Source organism: Alligator mississippiensis, chromosome 15 (genome assembly GCF_030867095.1).
Source record: "Alligator mississippiensis isolate rAllMis1 chromosome 15, rAllMis1, whole genome shotgun sequence".
In the NCBI taxonomy this organism is placed as follows: domain Eukaryota; kingdom Metazoa; phylum Chordata; order Crocodylia; family Alligatoridae; genus Alligator; species Alligator mississippiensis.
Window position 1 is genome coordinate 29,440,678 of NC_081838.1, and position 18,899 is coordinate 29,459,576.

The 18,899-nt window shown below is 59.9% G+C and overlaps 2 protein-coding genes and 1 non-coding gene across 4 annotated transcripts; 2 read left to right on the forward strand and 1 right to left on the reverse strand.

The window, feature by feature from the left end:
* Positions 1-9,795: 9,795 nt before the first annotated feature.
* Positions 9,796-11,926, reverse strand: LOC106737670 (uncharacterized). Its single transcript, XR_009457231.1, has 4 exons — positions 10,919-11,926; positions 10,682-10,834; positions 10,182-10,325; positions 9,796-10,083 (listed from the first exon to the last, which is right to left on the reverse strand). It is a non-coding gene; the product is annotated as an uncharacterized LOC106737670 (transcript).
* On the forward strand, positions 10,605-15,892 carry LOC102572200 (cornifelin homolog). Of its 2 annotated transcripts, XM_059717957.1 has the most exons (4): positions 10,605-10,758; positions 14,663-14,804; positions 14,948-15,084; positions 15,701-15,892. In XM_059717957.1, exons 1-4 carry the CDS (start codon positions 10,630-10,632, stop codon positions 15,788-15,790), a joined length of 498 nt encoding a protein of 165 aa, XP_059573940.1. In that variant the 5' UTR covers positions 10,605-10,629; the 3' UTR covers positions 15,791-15,892. The 2 variants fall into 2 exon arrangements, 1 of the variants encoding a protein (XP_059573940.1); XR_009457230.1 differs by lacking the exons at positions 14,663-14,804; positions 15,701-15,892 and having other exon boundaries at positions 10,672-10,758; positions 14,948-15,341.
* A 168-nt stretch (positions 15,893-16,060) lies between these two features.
* On the forward strand, positions 16,061-18,622 carry RABAC1 (Rab acceptor 1). The gene is made up of 6 exons (XM_014600510.3): positions 16,061-16,185; positions 16,587-16,694; positions 16,950-17,177; positions 17,580-17,677; positions 17,933-18,034; positions 18,341-18,622. The coding sequence occupies exons 1-6, from the start codon at positions 16,076-16,078 to the stop codon at positions 18,427-18,429; spliced, it is 735 nt and encodes a 244-aa protein (XP_014455996.3). The 5' UTR covers positions 16,061-16,075; the 3' UTR covers positions 18,430-18,622.
* The last annotated feature ends 277 nt before the right edge of the window (positions 18,623-18,899 follow it).

An 18,899-nucleotide genomic window follows, 5' to 3' on the forward strand; every position in this document is an offset into this window, starting at 1 on the left:
GTCCTGTGACCAGTGGGGTCCCCCAGGGCTCTGTCCTTGGACCCATACTGTTCAACATCTTCATTAATGATGTGGACACTGGAGTCAGAAGCGGACTGGCCAAGTTCGCCGATGACACCAAACTTTGGGGCAAAGCATCCACGCCAGAAGACAGGCGGGTGATCCAGGCTGACCTGGACAGGCTCAGCAAGTGGGCGGACGAGAACCTGATAGTGTTCGACGTCGATAAATGCAAGGTTCTCCACCTTGGGAAAAAAAACCCGCAGCATCCTTATAGGCTTGGCAGTGCTATGTTGGCTAGCACTATGCAAGAAAGAGACTTGGGGGTCATCATTGACCACAAGATGAACACGAGCCTGCAATGCGATGCTGCGGCTAGTAAAGTGACCAAAACGCTGGCTTGCATCCATAGATGCTTCTCAAGCAAATCCCGGGATGTCATTCTCCCCTTGTACTTGGCCTTAGTGAGTCTGCAGCTGGAGTACTGCGTCCAGTTTTGGGCTCCACATTTCAAAAAGGATGTGGAGAAGCTTGAGAGAGTCCAGAGAAGAGCCACGCACATGATCAGAGGACGGGGAAGCAGACCCTACGATGACAGGCTGAGAGCCCTGGGGCTCTTTAGCCTGGAAAAGCGCAGGCTCAGGTGTGATCTGATGGCCACCTACAAGTTTAACAGGGGTGACCACCAGTATCTGGGGGAACGTTTGTTCACCAGAGCGCCCCAAGGGATGACGACTAGGTCGAATGGTCATAAACTACTACAAGACCGTTTCAGGCTGGAGATAAGGAAGAATTTCTTTACTGTCCGAGCCCCCAAGGTCTGGAACAGCCTGCCACCGGAGGTGGTTCAAGCACCTACATTGAACACCTTCGAGAGCAAACTGGATGCTTATCTTGCTGGGATCCTATGACCCCAGCTGACTTCCTGCCCTTTGGGCAGGGGGCTGGACTCGACGATCTTCCGAGGTCCCTTCCAGCCCTGATGTCTATGAAATCTATGAAATCTATGAAAAACAGGCTGAAGCCATTTCTTGAAGGAAGCACTTGCACACTGGATCTCCTAATCAACATTCACTCGCTGAGAGAGCTGGCTACTGACATAGGAGAAGTGCTCAATTACCTCCAAGGTCTTTCCCTTGATGGTAATTGGGGGACAGGGGTCAGACTCATGGCCTGGGGTAGATTGGTCCTCTTGATGTCGAGAGGCCCAAAGTTTGGTAGACTTCTTTGAAGAGGTCCAGTGTGGTCTGGAGGTTTTCCTCAGTGTGCTCGAGGATGGTGGAGTCATCAGCATATTGAAGGTCAAGGGTGGTTATTTTGAGCGCTTAATTAATAGCTAAAGGTTGTGTGTTCATCCCCTTCTCCCCAAACGATCCCTACATTTGGACCCAGCCCTTTTCCCCTAACATTCATGGAAAACTATTGCTACCCACACTTTGGGGAGGAGGGAGGTAGAACAGAGGCCCAGTTCAGGCTCACAGCTCCTTATGGGTTGGCATAGAGCAGGGCTCTGGGTAGCACATGGTGATGGACAAGACATCAAAGATGCCCTTGGCACATTTTGTGAGCCCAACTGGTTTATCATCAGTGCCAGGGTGAATGCATCTAGTTCTGGCCTTGCTCAAAGACAAGTCACCTGAAAGGGAAGAGGGAAAGATGCAGAAAGGGGACTGTCCTTGCGTCAAGAAACTCAAGAAGAGAATGGGGATCTGCAGGGTTAGAAAAGGGAGGCTGGGAGCCCGGACACCTGGGTTTTGTCCCAGCTATGGGAGGGGAGTGGGGTCTGGGGAAGTAGTAGAGCACAGAGTGGCTGGATCCCAGACACCTGGGTTCTTGACTACCCCTGGGAAGGGAGCAGGGTCAGTCACATGGAACAGCAGCAGGGCAAAACTAAGATTATTTCTTCATGCTTTTATTAAAAGGTGCAATTGTTGCCACCCCAGAAACAACTGCCAAGAGAAGCAGGAGCAGGCTGAAGCTGCAAAGAGGCACCCACAAACCTGGGGCATGGTGGGGGAGTCTGGTCCAGCCTCACCAAGCAGGAGAAACCAGGACAGGGCACATGGCCTTCACCCAGCCAAAGACACCAACCAACCATTCAACATCCTACCCAACTAACCACCAACACCTCCCACTCAGCCAATGAACAAATACCCCAAACAATGAAGTGACAACACCCACATTTAACCACCTTACCAACCAAAGCCCCCAACACCCCACGTACACAGTCACCCACTAGCACTCCACTGACCCAGCCAACCATTTATCAAATACACCAACCAACAACCAGAACCCCACCCAACTACCTACCAACACTCCCCACGCATCCAGTGACCAAATTTCTAAACCAACAGCCTGACAACACCCACATTCAACCATCCCACCAGCCAAAGCCCCCAGCACCCCACCCACCATCACCCACTAGCACCCCACCCAGCCAACCAACCATCAAATACACCAACCAACCACTCAGTACCCCACCCAACAACCCAACACCCAACCAACCAAATATCCCAGCCAACCACATGACAACACCCATGCTCAGCATCCATCCAACAAAACACCCCAATTAAACGCCTGTCAGCACTTACCCCACTCAGCCAACCACCACTCACCCCAAGCACTCCACACCCTCCAACCACCCAACTGTTAAGTAGAGTCAGTAACCACAGAGCACCTTAGGGCCTGGACACATGGACATCTGGAGCTGGTTCAGAAAGGGAAGGGGAGACCAGGCACAGCGGTGGGTACGTTTCATAGATTTCATAGATGTTAGGGTCGGAAGGGACCTCAATAGATCATCGAGTCCGACCCCCTGCATAGGCAGGAAAGAGTGCTGGGTCTAGATGACCCCAACTAGATGCTCATCTAACCTCCTCTTGAAGACCCCCAGGGTAGGGGAGAGCACCACCTCCCTTGGGAGCCCGTTCCAGACCTTGGCCACTCGAACTGTGAAGAAGTTCTTCCTAATGTCCAATCTAAATCTGCTCTCTGCTAGTTTGTGGCCATTATTTCTTGTAACCCCCGGGGGCGCCTTGGTGAATAAATACTCACCAATTCCCTTCTGTGCCCCCGTCATGAACTTGTAGGCAGCCACAAGGTCACCTCTCAACCTTCTCTTGCGGAGGCTGAAAAGGTCCAGTTTCTCTAGTCTCGCCTCGTAGGGCTTGGTCTGCAGGCCCTTAACCATACGAGTGGCCCTTCTCTGGACCCTCTCCAGGTTATCCGCATCCTTCTTGAAGTGTGGTGCCCAGAATTGCACGCAGTACTCCAACTGCGGTCTGACCAGCGCCCGATAGAGGGGAAGTATCACCTCCTTGGACCTATTCATCATGCATCTGCTGATGCACGATAAAGTGCCATTGGCTTTTCTGATGGCTTCGTCACACTGCCGACTCATGTTCATCTTGGAGTCCACTAGGACTCCAAGATCCCTTTCCACTTCCGTGCCACCTAGCAGGTCATTCCCTAGGCTGTAGGTGTGCTGGACATTTTTCCTCCCTAGGTGCAGCACTTTGCATTTCTCCTTGTTGAACTGCATCCTGTTGTTTTCTGCCCACTTGTCCAACCTGTCCAGGTCTGCCTGCAGCTGTTCCCTGCCCCCCGGTGTGTCCACTTCTCCCCATAGCTTTGTGTCATCTGCAAACTTGGACAGAGTACATTTCACTCCCTCGTCCAAGTCACTGATGAAGACATTAAAGAGTATCGGTCCAAGGACCGAGCCCTGCGGGACCCCACTGCCCACACCCTTCCAGGTCGAGACCGACCCATCCACCACGACTCTCTGGGTGCGACCCTCCAGCCAATTCGCCACCCACCGGACTGTGTAGTCATCCAAGTCACAGCCTCTTAACTTGTTCACCAGTATGGGGTGGGATACCATATCGAAGGCCTTCCTGAAGTCTAAGTATACGACATCCACCCCTCCTCCTGTGTCTAGGCGTTTCGTAACCTGGTCATAAGAAGAGACTAGGTTGGTCAGGCACGATCTGCCTGCCATGAACCCGTGCTGGTTTCCCCTCAGCATAATTTGTCCTGCCGGGCTCTCACAAATGTGAGCCTTGATAATTTTTTCAAAGACTTTGCCAAGGATGGAGGTGAGACTGACTGGCCTATAGTTGCCCGGGTCCTCCTTCCTCCCCTTAGGGTGGAAGTCTTAGGGTGGTGTTATGTGAGCCCACAAATCAGGAGCCTCATGGCATTGACCTTGTGTCTCTGCCATCTTTGGGGTTTTCCAGGATGGTGCCTGTGTCCTGCCCGGCCAAACTCCTCTCCTGCCCCAGAGACCCCCTTCCCTATTCGAGCGTTAACAGATCCAGCATCTTCCTCTTCCCCTACCCCCAGAGAGCCACATTTAATCCTCCAGGATTCTTCAAAACAAAGCAAAGAGTCCCTGGATGCCCAGCAACGAGGCCCAGACCCTGCCAAGCTGTGGGGAGAGAAGGTTTCACCGATGGGATGGGGGGAACACCACCTGAAGCCAGGAGAGCAGAGAGGAGATGGAAAGCAAGAAAGACTTATATGACTGCTGGATCTCAGCTGCACAGATCAGTCTGAGGAGGATAAGACTTCCTCCCAGGCAGGGAGGGAGAAGTGAAGCTGGAATCTGGGTGCTGTAAGGAAGGGATCCGTGTGCTTTGTTTGATTAGCTTCAGCTAATGGCAAAGTACCCTGGGGACATGAGAAGCATCCCAGGGCTGGGAGAGACCTCAGGTAATTAGACCTCTGGCCACCCCTGCTCTAAGCCAAGACCCCACTGTCCTCCCTGAGGGGGGATAGGATACCTCGCTTCTGATCTAGATGGGCTCATCTCTCTCCCACTGTGGGAAAGTAACCAGGCATCTGGGCTCCCAGCCCCTCCCACTCAAACCCACCAGACCCCACCCCCTGCACAGACTTGAAGAACCCAGGTGTCTGGGCTCCAAGGTCCTCCAGTTGCACCCACCAGACTGCAGCCCTGTCCCAGAACAGAGAGAGAACCCAGGTGTCCCGAGTTCCACTCCCCTGGGTCTTATCCCACCCCTCTCTCAACCAGGGCAAAACCCAGGCCTCCAGGCTCCCACAATCCTCCTGCCTTTCCAGTGATTTCTCTGCTCTTTGCCCTAATTTTGCAATGGTACCAATGCTGCCAGCAGTCCTTTGAGGACCTCCCATTTCTCCCTGGGGTAAGGAACGCTCTGTGAGTCTTCCAGCTGCCGAACCCTTGGCTTTGCCCTGGATTAACGCCGTCACTCCTCCCCTGCCCAGAGCCATTGGGCATGGAATCTCCTTACCTCACCGCGGGTCCTGTCTCAGAGCAGCAAGGGAACATCTACACTGCAGGTTGAAGGCAAACAGGGTGACACATTTTGGCAGGCAGCTCATGCTGCTGGGAGGGAGAATTGGGCCGGATGCCTGGGTTCTCCACCTTGGGATTAGCCACGAGAGTACCTTGTTATAGCTGCAGGTTCTGAAGGAAACAAACTGTTGTACTTAGAAGCAAGACTCAACTAGCGTCGGGGTGTGTGAAGGGAAAAGGGAACACACAGATGCACGTGCAACCTTTAGGGGAGACATGGACAATGAAGTACCATAATTTCTCACATATAACATGCCCTAGAATACAGCACCCCCCTTATTCTTGAAAGACAGAATGATGAAACCCGACTCCCCCATTTTTCCTCGTATTAAAGTAACTCGTATTACTTGTATTTTCCTCACATTAAAACGGCAGCAAGGGGGCCGGGCCTGCTCTCTGTGGATCTCAGCATATTTTGCTTTTGGTTTTTCCAAGAAAAGGGCAGAAATGGCTCCTACCATATTTCCTGCACATAACTTGCACTGTGATTTCTAACAGCTGGGTTTTTCTTTGGAGAGAGAAACGTGCATTGTAGGTAAGAAAAGATATTAGCTGCTCATCCAAACTGAGGTGTAACAGCCTGTGCCAGGGACAGCCACCTGAGCCCTGCACCCAAGCTGCACTTGGTAGAGAGCTGCCAGTCCCCACCTCCTCCCTAGGATGACAGAAAAAGTTCCTGTTACAGTTAATTAACAGATGCTCATCCATTTGGAGCCGGGTCAAGATGGCAGCTGGTGTGTTATAGGCAAGAAATTATGGTACTTGGGCCCTTTTCCCAATGTGGGGTGGCAGGTCAGGACACCATTTAAAATGGAAGCAGAAACAAATAGAAGTTCATCACAATGAGCTACAACCAGTCTGCCTGGCTGTGAAACAGGAGCTTTGTGACCAGGAGCAGTGAACAGCTGGTAAGACTGAAGAACAAAGGAGAGCTTTATTGGTGGACATGAGCAGGGCTGAGGAAACACTAAGTGGTGATGAGAGAGTCAACAGGGATTTATTATGGTCCATCTCTCACCAGGTAAGAATGAGGGGTCATGACATGAAAGGAGCAGGTCCATCAGTTTAAAATGAGCACCAAGAAGTCCTTTTCCATCCAGCATGGGATGAATGGGGGAGCTTGTGGCCACCAGATGTGGTGGAAGCTGAGAGTTTGGCTCAGATCCCAAAAGGATTGGATCCATTCTTGGAGGAAAGGGGCATCAGGAACTACTGAGCATGGGAATAGTCGGACAGCCTCTGAATCAGAACATCCTGGACCTTCCCAGCTCCACAGAGAAAAGAGAGGGAGGAGTGCTCGTAGGCCAACAGCATTCACACAGGCATCACCCATGCGGCTGCAGGTGGGCAGGGGTCTCCTGGCTGACGGGAGAGAGTTGAAGGTCATGGGCAACTCAACGCCTTCCCCCAACTCCAGGGGCTGACATCACCAGGAAGACAGATGGCAGCAGAAGGTGGAAGGCACCAATCACATCAACCCCCAAGCTAGAAGCAGCCAGAGTTGGGAGCACATGACCTCCATCCATGCAATAGCATGGTTGTGGTTGCTTTCTTGTGGACCCAGCAGCCCCCATATTCCAGCTGAAGAAGATGGAAACTGTTCTCCCCAGTCTGGGAATGGGCTGTTGGATTCAGCCACTAGGGTCTGGGCAGATGCCAGTTGCTTCTGGCCTCTCCAAAAGGGGCCCAAGAGTTTAATTGACGTGCCCCTTACTTGAACTTGATGAAGATCTGAACATCAACCCTTCAATGAACCCCGCCACCAACCACCCACTCCCAGAACCAAAGAGAACCAACAACCCACACAAATACCCATGGAAAACCACAGCTGAGCTCCCTAGAGGACTCTCTGCCCAGAGCTGGGGTCATCTATCATCTTATCTCCCTGCAAATAATTCCTTGGAGATTTCTCCCCCAGGGGTAGCCATAGCTTAGCCCATGAATTGAGCCCTGCGCGGAGTCAGCCTCAGGTCTCCACCGCCTTTGGGTCCCTCTGGTCCAAACTCCACTCCTGTCCTGGACACCCCCTTCCTCCATCAGCACAACCATTGTGTTCCTTCCCCCTTAAGAGCCTCAGTCCACCCCCCAGGACTTTGCAAAGCCAAGAGCAATGAATTCTGAAGCTCCTGGCCCATTTGAAGGCCTGGTGACAGTCCAGAGCTGGATGATCTTGGAGGGGAAGAAGCATCATATTGGGGTGGGATGAACATTACCTGCAGCCAGGAGAGAAGGGAGGAGGCCAAGGGCAAGTAGGACACCCATAACTGCTGGTCTTAGGCAAGCAGATTGGCTGGGATTTATAGGTTAGGTGGAGGATGAGTGTTGTGGGTAGAATCACATTCCTAATTGATTTTGCTGTGGCTGATGTCAAAGCTCCCAGGAGCCAATGGAGGCAGGCGCTATGAGCTCATTCCTTGGTACATCAGTCAAGATGGCTGTCCTTGCCCGCTGCCATGTTCTCCTCCAAGCTTAGCCCGCAGTTCCCCTGCTACAGGTCCCCCCAGCTTGGTGTCTCCACCGTCTTGTATCTCCCCGCCTCTGCGCCTCCTCTTCCGCTGACTTTTGCCAGGTCCCTGAGGCCATGTCCTTCCGTGATGGCCCTGGGTGGCGGGCGCCAGGTGGAATGCAGCAGAACCCCTTGGGTTGTGTTGCCTGGGTTTTCTGGGGGTCTGAGAGCAAAACGTTTCCCTGCTCTCCAACAACCGGAGAGCAGAGCTTATGTCAGCAGCACCTCCGGGGCATGGAGCCAGGACTTGGCTTCTGTGGCATGAGTAATTCGGGAGTCTTGCCTCGGGAGTCCTGGCCTCCTGCTCTCACCCCACAGACCCCACTTGCTTCCCAAAACTGGAAATAACACCCAGGTGCCCTGGTTCCCTAATCCCTGCCCCTTCAATTCATTAGACAGCATTCCTCCCCGAGAGCTGGTAGCTTGCCAAGCTACTGAGCTCTGCACTTTCCCATTGATATCTTGGAGATGCCGCCTTTCTTCTCTGACACACCACTTGGGCCCCAGGGACCTCCCGTGTCACTCTTACCTTAGTGGGCCCAGCTAGCGAGGGCTCAGCTCCCTGCTGGCCCATTAGAAATAGCTTCTGAGACTAGATCCTCCCGGGGCCCAGGCCCTCGGCTCCCAGTTCTAACTTGAATCCAAGTGGATGAATCTCCCATCTCCCTCCCTTTTTCTTCAGTCTCAGGACCAACCCCCCAGATCTTGCCCCTTTAGTGCCCCCACTGGCCATCTCCTTCCTGCCCCAGGGATTGTAGGGCCTGCCCAGGGATAGTGTCCAGGCTCCCAGCCTCCCTTTTCTAGCCACCCGAGCCCCACTCCCCTCCCAGAACTGAAGAGAACCCGGGCGTCCAGCCTCCACCCCTCACGGAGCTGGGACGCAGCCCGGGTGTCCCGTGTGCCTTCCCCCACCTTGAAGCTGGATTTTCCACTTACGCACTTGGCTTAGCTCCGGCTGCCTGCTAAGTGCAGCCTCTCTGCCCGGCCCAGGGTTCAAGTCCAACTCTCTATCATCACTGAGACCTCCGCCGCGAAGCCTGGGAAATCTATTCTAAGCAGGCATTCCCGTGGGAACAAACTTCCCCACTCACAGGCTACATGCAGGGTTTTTTACAGGGGAAAAAAGGAGACAAAGACACAGCTGTAGAGGAAACAGTAGCTGCCGTAATTATTCGCATACCACGCACTGTCAGGTGGTATACCTGATGCACTCCCTGTTTAGCCGGCGGGCAGGGGGGCAGGTGGGAGCACCAGTGCCCCCCTGCGTGCGCCGGCCAGGAAGCGGGGCCACCAGTAAAAGCGACCACACCGCTTCTGGAAATGGCTGCAAGAGCTCTGGAAGTGGCACTGCTGCTTTTATGGTGAGTGAGATCAGATGAGGGGGGCCCTGCCCCCGCCCAGCCAGCGGGATCGGCCGCTGGGGGACCACCCCCCGGTCACTGACTGGTGTCAGGGGGGGCACGCAAATGGCTGCAGACGTAACTTTTCTTTCCCCTGCCAGAAACGGCTCTTACCATATTTTCTGCATTTTCTGCCCACTAACATTTTCAAATTAAAAAAAAATTAAAAATAAAACACACGCTGTAGGTGAGAAGATACCTCAAGAAACAAGTGAAAAGGAAGAGCTGGCGTTTTCCAAGAAGGCCCTAATGAGGTTGAGAACTGGGGGGTTATTGCCTCGTTAGTAGGATGGGCAACTCTGTCTAACCTGGTGGTGGAGAGATCCAGGCTGGTCGTGGAGCCGAAATGCCTGTTTCCCATCACTGATGATGTCTGGGTTGTCCAGAGCCCAGACCAAGGGCCCCAGGGCAGAGGTCTCTGGAACCATCTCTTGCTCTGAGGTAGGAAGGGAAATCTCCAGCCTTGGCGGGGCTAGTTCAGACAGGGCCTGTTGCAGGGATGTGACCCCTTGTACCCGATGTTTCTATGGTTCGAACACCACCAGGTGACATTGTTAAGGGTCCTCCAGGCTTTTATTCAACTGCTGCCCTGCAGAGAAGACCCTTGCCCCCCAAAAGTCCCCTCTCAAGAGAAACAGCAGCAGGTGGCAGCCAGAGGGGGTGCCCCCAAGCCGGAGGCAGGCCAAGTGTGGTTCACAGCTCTCCGTGGGGTGCCGGGTAGCACACAGCCCAGGTGAGGGTGTCAAAGATGCCTCTGGCGTATTTGGTGACCCCGACGCGCTTCTGGCAGGCACCAGGGGTGCCACAGCCCGCAGCCGCCTTGGTCAGGGACATGTTACCTAGAAGAGAAGGAGGAATTCCTTCAGGGTGTTGGGAGCCCGGACACCTGGGTTCGTTCCAGCTCTGAGAGGGCAGTGGGGGTTGACACAAGCATTACCAGCTGACAATGTCCCGGTGAACTCAACGCAGCGGTCCTCGGCCCCAGTGCAGGGTAGCGGCTCCATGCGTTTGCACTGGCTAGCTCCTTCCACATAGCATGACGGGCACAACCGGCCATTGGGGACAGAGCTCACGGATGGCACTAGGGACACATGGGCATAAGAGGTGAGCGGGGCAGGGAGCCTGGACGCCTGGGTTCTTCCCAGGTCTGAGAGGGGAGTGGGGTCTGGGGGGTAGAGTAGGGAGGCCGGCAGCCCAGACACCTAGGTTCCCCCAAAGTCTAAGATGGGAGTGGGGGCTGGAGGACTGGAGCAAGGGGTATTAGGAGCCCAGACACCTGGGTCCTCCCTCCACTCTGGAAGGGGAGTGGGGTTAGGAGGGGTGTGGTTAGAGCAGGGTGGGGGGCTGGGATCCCAGACACCAGATGAGGTGAGCGGGAGCTGAGGATGGGAGCCCGGATGCCTGGGTTCCACCTGCAGGGCTGCCCTCCATACTCACACTTCACGACCCCCGTGTTGCAGCCGTCCTCATGGCAGCAAGTGACATTCGCCCTTACGGTGACGTCGGGCCGGAAGGTGAGACTGAAATGCGTCGTCCTGCAGCTGTCCGGCTCCAGGCAGGACCTGAAGGCTATGAGCAGCGTCCTTCCCTCTAAAGGGGAGGGAGGAGCAGAGTCCATGGAAGCTCTCGGGGATCCCCCAACCACCCCCACAGCCCTCCCCCTCCAGCACTCACCCAGGGTGTAGTGCCCCATGCCGCTCATGCAGGCCTCCTCCCCCGGACCACAGGGCAGCACCGGGCCGGAGCAGGGTCCCCCCAGGCTGAAACACTCCTCACAGCTCAGGCCGGAGCCTGGGGAGGCAGGAGATAGGCTGCTAGAAAAGCCCCTCCCTTGCTTCCCTCCTTGTGCCCCATGGCTCCCTGCTCCTATTCTGGTGCTTCTGCTCCATCAGGGAGTCCTCTGGGGGGTGGGGTTTGAGTTGGGGGGAGAGATGGGTCACATCTGGGGGGCAGGGTGTCTGCCTGGTGCTGGAGTTCACCCATCATCTCTTTTTGTCCTCCCCCGCCACATGCACAGGGAACCCAGGCATCCGGGCTCTGAGCCCTCCCCTCCTGCCCCCCTGCTGTAACCCACCAGACCCCCACACCCCAGCCCTCTGCAGTGAGCTCAGCACAAGAGGGGTAGACTGTCCGCTCTCCAGCCCGGATGCCTGGCTTCTCTCTGAGGCTCCCGGTGATGACAAGGGTCTGCCGGGTTGGAGCATGCAGGGTTGGGAGCCAGATGCCTAGGTTGTCTGGGAAAGGAGAGGGCCTGGGGGGTTTGAGCAGGATGCCTGGGTTTTCTGGGAGAGGAGAGGGGGATGGGGTTCTGAGTGGGGGGGGAGCGGGAAGCCTGGGTTTTCTGGGACAGGAGTGGGGTTCACTGTGGAGGATGTGGGGTCTGGTGGGTTGCAGCAGTAGGGAGCTGGGATCCCAGACTCCTGGGTTTTTTCTCCAGCTCTGAGTGAGGGAAACAAGGGACTGGTGGGAGCAGGACATGAGGGAGGGGGAAACTGGGAGGTCCTGGGAGTTACTGGGTCCCCAAAGCCCACCCCACACCCCTCCTGCCCACATCAGCCTTTCCCCATCCAGTCCAGCCCCCCTCGCCTCCCAAATAACATCGCTGGATACCCCAGGAGGCCAGACCTCCTGCCAAGTTCAGACCCCCGGAGCTATGGGGGGATACAGGGGCCAGAAGGACCAGCAATACCTGGAGTCAGCAGCGTAGCCAGGAGGCCGAGGATGAGTAGGATGTGCATGGTGCTGTACGTGGGCACCGGTGCCCAGGGGGTTTTATACTTTGGGGCTGGGTGGGGCACGCAGCTCTCACCAAACCTAATCCCCCGGGATCAATTCCTGCCGCACCTGGCGCCAGCTCTCCTGGCCCCAGTGCGTCGTTTCTGGCAGGCCTCCCCGCCCCAGCCCAAACCCCATGGCCCTCCCAGAGCTCCCCCACGGGCTCCCAGCCCCACCCTGCTCTCACCCCCTGAGACCCCACTCCCCTCCTCTCCCCTCCCAGGGCTGGAGACAATCCGAGGGTCCAAGTCCCCCCTGCCAGCAGATCTGATCCCCTCTCCTGCCAGGGCAGGTCCCAAGCAGAGTAGAAATCCAGGAACACCTAGTATTCATTACTTAATTAAGAGGCTCAGACCTCCCTGAGCTGGGACTGGAGGCCTCTTGATCAAGGCAGAGGCAGCCTAAAGGAGGGGCTAACAGCCCAGCTGGATACCCACTGGCACCGAAGCCAACCCTTAAGAGGCCTGGGGCCCTTGAGGCCCTTAACAAAGCCAGACCTAAGGAGGCATGGGGCCCAGCCCAAGCCAGCCCAGCTGCCCTAAGGCAGCCAGTCCTAATGAGGCGTGGACAGCCTGAGCTAGCTCAGATTCTGAGGGCTGGGGTTTCCCCAAGGGGCTCGTTTGCATCCCAGCAGCTCGTTAATTCATTCGCTGACCAATTGTGCTCCCTAAGAGCTAGCCTAGGAAGCCTGAGGCCACAGGTCAAAGCCACGCCGGACATACCGTGTGGCCCCCAGCCTGGCTTCCTTACCCGTGCGGCTGGCACCCTACCCCACTCCCCTCCAGAGCTGGGGGAACCCAGGCGAGGGTCTCACTAGGGCCTAGGGTACTGAACACAGGAAGTGGGCAGGGGCTGCGGGGGAGGGGCTAAATCCAGAACCAATCAGGAACCCTGATGGGAAATTTGGGGTCCACCCCCAAATGACAGGAGCACCTCTCAGCCCCAGGGCCACCAGGGACCCACTGACAAGCTGGACCCCCATCTCATCTAGCCCCCCACCTGGGCAGACCCACAAAGAGGTGTGGCCACCATCTTAAAGGCCCAGACACTCAAGTGGAGGAGGGTGCTGGGCTCTCTCCAGGGCTGGGAGGTGCAGCGCCTGGGGGGTGAGAGCAGGGCTGGGGGCTCCGACTCCTGCCTTCTCTCTCCAGCTCTGGGAGGGAAAGGAGGGGAGTCTGGGGAGCGGAGGCAGGGAGCCCCGGTGCCCAAGTCCTATTCCTGAAAGAGGGGTAGGAAGCGCTGCCAGGGGCCTGTTGTTCTTTAATGGCCTGAAATCCATTATGGACTTAACTAACTGTGCAATTAGAGGGCGAGTGGGGCCCTGCTGCCCTCTGCTGGAGACCCCAGAGCCCAGTTCTACCCAGCCGTGCCCCACAGCCCCCCACCCCAGAGCCAGCTGCCCCCAGTGCTGGTCTACCTGGAGCTGGGAGAGAACCAGGGCATCCTGGCCTCCTCCCCCCAGGCAGCATGGGAACCCAGGCCCCCCCGTCCCCCCCACACACGCACGCACCCAGTACCTCACTCCCAACCCACAGCCCCCTGCCCCCCCAACCTGACTCCCCCCCCACTCCTGACCTACAGTCCCCTGGACCCAGGCCTTGCACTGCTCCAATCGCCTCCCCAGGCTTGCACTTCTCCCACAGAACCAGGCATCTCAGCAGGGGGGATCCTGGCATTATGGGGCATGGGAAGGAAGAGGGGTGGGCAGGCAGACGGATGAATAGACAGCTGAATGGATGGACAGACGGATAGAGTTAGACAGACAACAGGCAGGTGGAAACCCCTAGGCGCCCAAGCCTCTCCCAGAGCTGGAGAGAACCCAGGCGGCCGAGGTGGCGCCCAGGGAGGCCAGCCCTGACTGCGACACCACCCCTCCCCGAATGGGGAAGGAACACAGGTGCCCGGGCTCCCAGCCCCCTGCTCTCACCCCCAGACCCTACTGCCCTCCCAGAGAACCCAGGCATCCTGGATGATGGGCTTCCTTTGACGGTGCAGCCCCAGTGCCCCTCACTCCTGACCTGCTGCCCCCCACTCCTGCAAGTGCTCCTCACTCCTGACCAGCAGCCCCCCACCCCGGCACGTTCCCTGGGCAAAGTCCAGCCGGGGCGGGGAGCGGAGCCACCCACTCAAATATTGACCCTCGTGGGGCCTCGCCCTGCCCCGCCCGCCCCCACCCCAAACACACACAGGGCCCAGGGAGAGAACTCAGGCATCCAGACTCCCAGCCCCCCCTGCTCTCACCACCCCTCCCCTGCCCGCTCCCACGCCCCAGGGCTGATAGAGTCTGCGAGCCCCCACCCCCCTGCATCCAGGCACAAGGGACTGGACCAGGACCAGCGCAGGAGCCAAGGACACAGGTGGTGTTGGGGAGTGCCGATGCCCCTCATGCCCAACCCGCGGCCCCCTGCCCTCCAACCCTGCCAGTGACCCTCACTCCTGACCCACAGGCCCCTTTCCCCCCCAGCCCTGCTGGTGCCCCTCACTCCCGACCCACAGTCCCCTGGCTCTCCACTCCCAAGCCGCAGCCCCCTGCCCACCCAGCCCTGCTGGTGCCCTTCACTCCCGACCCTCAGCTCCCTGCCCCACAGATACCTGGCTGGGGGGGGTTAGGGGTCTCTGCTTTAACCTCCCCTCCCCCCCCAGACCACCATGTCCTACCAGACGGAGATCATTGTAGACTCACAGCCGGGGCCGCTGGGCCCTGGGGCAGTTTTCAGCGTGGGGGCGCTGCCGGGGGGGGCCTGGAGCTCCGAGCTCTGCGACTGCTGCTCTGACGTGGGCACCTGTGAGTAGGGGGGTGGCTCTGGGGGTTTGGGGGGGGTCTCAGGTGCCCTAGGGGAATGGGGTCCCCTAGGGGCACCTCTGGAGGGGGGTGTCTCTGGGTTGGATATCCAAGGCAGGGTTCCCAGAGGTGTGCCCCACTCCCAGGTCTGTGTGGTGCGCTGGTGCCCTGCATCTTGGCCTCCCGGGTCTCGGAGCGCTTCGGCCAGACCTGCCTGCTGCCCTGCTTGCCCGGGGCCCTGGTGGCCCTGCGGACCGGCATCCGTGAGCGCTACCGCATCGAGGTGGGTGTGGGACAGGGGGGCTGCGGGTTGGGAGTGAGGGGCACCGGGGGGAATTGGTGGGGGTGCGGGTCAGGAGTGAAGGACACTGTGGGGAGGGGATTGAGGGGCACCAGAGGGAGTGGAAGGGGCTGCAGGTTGGGAATGAGGGGCACCAGACAAGGGTGAAGGGTTGCAGGTCAGGAGTGAGGGGCACCAAACAGAGGGCTGTGAGTTGGGAGTGAGGGGCACCGGGGGTGTAGTGGGGGGCTGCAGGTCAGGAGTGGGGGGCAGCGGGGGTGTAGGGGGGCTGCAGGTCAGGAGTGGGGGGCAGCGGGGGTGTAGGGGGGCTGCAGGTCAGGAGTGGGGGGCAGCGGGGGTGTAGGGGGGCTGCAGGTCGGGAGTGGGGGGCAGCGGGGGTGTAGGGGGGCTGCAGGTCAGGAGTGGGGGGCAGCGGGGGTGTAGGGGGGCTGCAGGTCAGGAGTGGGGGGCAGCGGGGGTGTAGGGGGGCTGCAGGTTGGGCGGGAGGGGCAGCGGGGATGTAGGGGGGCTGCAGGTCGGGAGTGGGGGGCAGTGGGGGTGAAGGGGGGGGGGCTGCAGGTCTGGCGTGAGGGGCACCAGCTTCCCTCTGCCCCCCCAGGGCTCTGTGTGCGACGATTGGCTGGTGATGGTTTGCTGCCTGCCCTGCGGCCTGTGCCAGCTTTCCCGGGAGCAAGACGCCCGGCAGTGACGGGGGACGGTCATTTGCACAGATTTGCATGCATGCAAATGAGCTCACGCAAACGACCCTACCCCAGCTCCCCGCTGACACCTCAATAAAGAGCTGATTGGAGCCGCGCTGTGGACGGAGCCTTATTTCTCCCCGTTTCAAAGTGGCATCTGTTTGCATATATGCAAATCAATCTGTTAAAGGAGCCCCGCCCCAGGCTCAGAAGGGGTGTGTGTGGGAGGGGCATGTCCCATCCCCACGTTCCAGGAAGGGGGGCGCTGGAGGAGCCGGACTCTATTTCCCAGCATGCTTCGCGCCCCTCGCCTCTGGCTCCCGGCATACCCCGCGCCCCGCCCCCCCCGCAGCGTCGGTTACCCGTTGCCACGCCGACAGCCGCGCTCCGGCTCGGGACGCAGGTGAGGGGCGGGCGGGCGGGCGGGCGGCGGGGACCCGTTACCATGGCGACCCGGGATGCAGGGACCGCGCATCCCTGCTGGGGGGCGGGGGGGGACACACCGGGATCGGGGCCGGCCCCGCCCTGCACGGGCACGGATCGGGCCCCCTTGGGCACTCCGGATCGGGCCCTGCCCCCCGGAACCACCCCGGAGCAGGGCCCTATCGGCGACCCCCCTACGGGCCGTGTCCGCCCCTGCCCCCGGCACTGCGCACGCACCGGGCCGCGTCGGGTCCCGGAAGCTCTAAAAGGGGCCGAGTCCCCGCGGGACCTGCGCCCCCCCCCGCCCGGATCGGGCCCCAGGGGCTTGTAAAGGGGCTCAGCCCCGCCCCGGAGCTCCCAGCCCCCCGCTCTCCCGCCCAGGCCCGGCTCGGGCCCCGCCGCCATGGCCGGGAAGGGCCCCGCCAGCCCGGAGCAGCTCTTCCACCCGGGCAGCGACAGCGACAGCGACCCGCCCGCGCCCGGGGCCAGGTGCGGGGACCCCGGGGCTCGGGGGGGTGGGGGCGGAGGTGGTGGCGGGGTGCGGGGCCCGGGGCTGAAAGGGGGGGAAGATGCGGGACCCCGGGGGGGGGCGGGGCTCCAGTGGCGGTGTGTGGAGCGGGGGGATGCGGGGACGCGGGGGGGTGCGGGCCCCCGGGAGGGGGGGTGCGGGGATTCGGGGGGGGGTGCGGGCCCCCGGGAGAGGGGGGCGGGTCCCCCGCAGGGTCTCACCCCCGTCCCCCGCAGGTCCCCGCCGCCCCCCGGGCCGGGCGCGGCGCTGGGCGCGGGGCTGGCGCGGGCGCGGGGCTGGCTGGGCCGGTGCGGGGGTGTCCGGCCGTGGCCGCGGCTCCTGGACCCGCGCCGCTTCGCCAAACCGCGGGACGCGGCGGAGCTGGGCCGGCGCGTCACCCGTAACGCGCAGCGTTTCCACGGCAACTACGCGTGCGTGGCCGCCGCCCTGGCGCTCTACTGCCTGTGAGTGGGCGGGGCCGGGGCTCCGCGGGGCGGGGAGGGGGCCCGCTTCTATTGGGGGGCAGGGTCTGAGCCTGGTGGGTTAAGAGACCCATCCTGCAGGGGGCGGGGCCAGGGCCGGATGCATGGGGCGGGGCTCCGATGCTGGGGGTTGGGGTCCTGATGGGGGCAGTGGAAGCTGATCTGCCCCCTCCGGCCCCCGCAATTCTGGGGGGACAAGCCCAGATCCTGGCGGGTGGAGTGGGATTCTGGTGACCTGGGCCCTGAACCTGCCCCCAGGGGTGGGAGCTGAGGAAGCCAGGATGTCTTATGAGCGCTGGCATGGCAGGTGATCAGGGGAGTGGATCGAGGTCACCTGGGAGCTCTGCTCCCCCCCCCCCCACTTACCCTTGTGTCCCCCCCCAGCATCACGTCCCCGCTGCTGGTGGTGGCTCTCGCTGTCTTCCTCGGCGCCTGCTACGTCCTGCACGTCCGAGCCCAGCAGGGGCCACTCGTGGTCCTGGGTGAGGGGGCCCGATCCAGGCCTGATCCTGGGAAGGCAGCAGGGGGAGGGGAGGGGAGCATAGGGCAGGGGCTTGTTCCTCTGGCTGCAGGGGAGAGGGGGCATTGAGCTACCTGGGGAGGGTGGGGATTGGGTCTTTTCCATAGGGCCCGGGCCCAATCCTTGGGCATGGTGGGCTGCCTCTGGTAGTGGGGCTGGTCTGGGGTTAGGGTGGTGCTGGGTACCTCTGACCCTCCCATTTCAACCCCCCTCCCAGGCCGTGAGCTGAGCGCCGGGCAGCAGTATGCAGTGGCCGGAGGTGTCTCCTTCCCCCTCTTCTGGGTGGCGGGGGCTGGATCGGCTGTCTTCTGGGTTCTGGGTGAGTGAGGGAACCTCCCCCCTCCAGCTTGCAGGGCAGGCACTGGGCTGCGGGTTGGCAGTGAGGGGTACCGGCAGGACTGTAGCGGGGTGGGGGACTTTGGATTGGGAGTGAGAGGCAACAGCAGGGCTGGGATGGGCAAGGGCTGTGGGTTGGGAGTGGGGGACACCGGCAGGGCTGTAGAGAGCGGCCAGGGGGATGCGGGTGGAGAGTGAGGGGCACCAGCTGGGCAGGTGGGGTGGGGTACTTACGGCCCCCCCCCCCCCCCCATCCTCCTGTCTCCCGTGCCTATCCCTGACCCCGCAGGCGCGACCCTGGTGGTCATTGGCTCTCACGCCGCCTTCTACGAGACCGAGCCGGCCGAGGGCGAAGAGCTGCAGATGGAGCCTGTGTGAATTCCACTCCCAGCGGCCCCTTCTGCCCCCCAAGTCTGCCCCCCTATGTTGGCCTCTCCTCTGTCCCACCAGCTCTTTGGAGCCCCCTTCGCTGCAGCTCTGCCCCCGCTCTCCCAGTAGGAGAACCCAGGTATCTGGGCCTCCCCACTCCACGGGAGGCCTCTTGATGCTAATAAAGCCCTTTTGAGTGCGAGCTCGTGTCCTGTGTGGAAGGGATGGGGCAGTGTTGAAGCACACACGCCTTGTGCACATGGCACGCCCCGCTCACCTCCCAGCACCATGTGTCTATGATGTGTTTGGAGTTGGAGCAGGGGCTGGGAGCCTGGACACCTGGGTCATTGTCCAATTCTGCTCCCAGGAACTGAGATCTGGGATCTGAGAACTGGATAGCTGGGTTCTCTCCAGCTATGGGCTGGGATTGGGGGCTGGGGGGTGAGCAACAGGGGCTGGGAGCCCAGACGCCTGGGTGC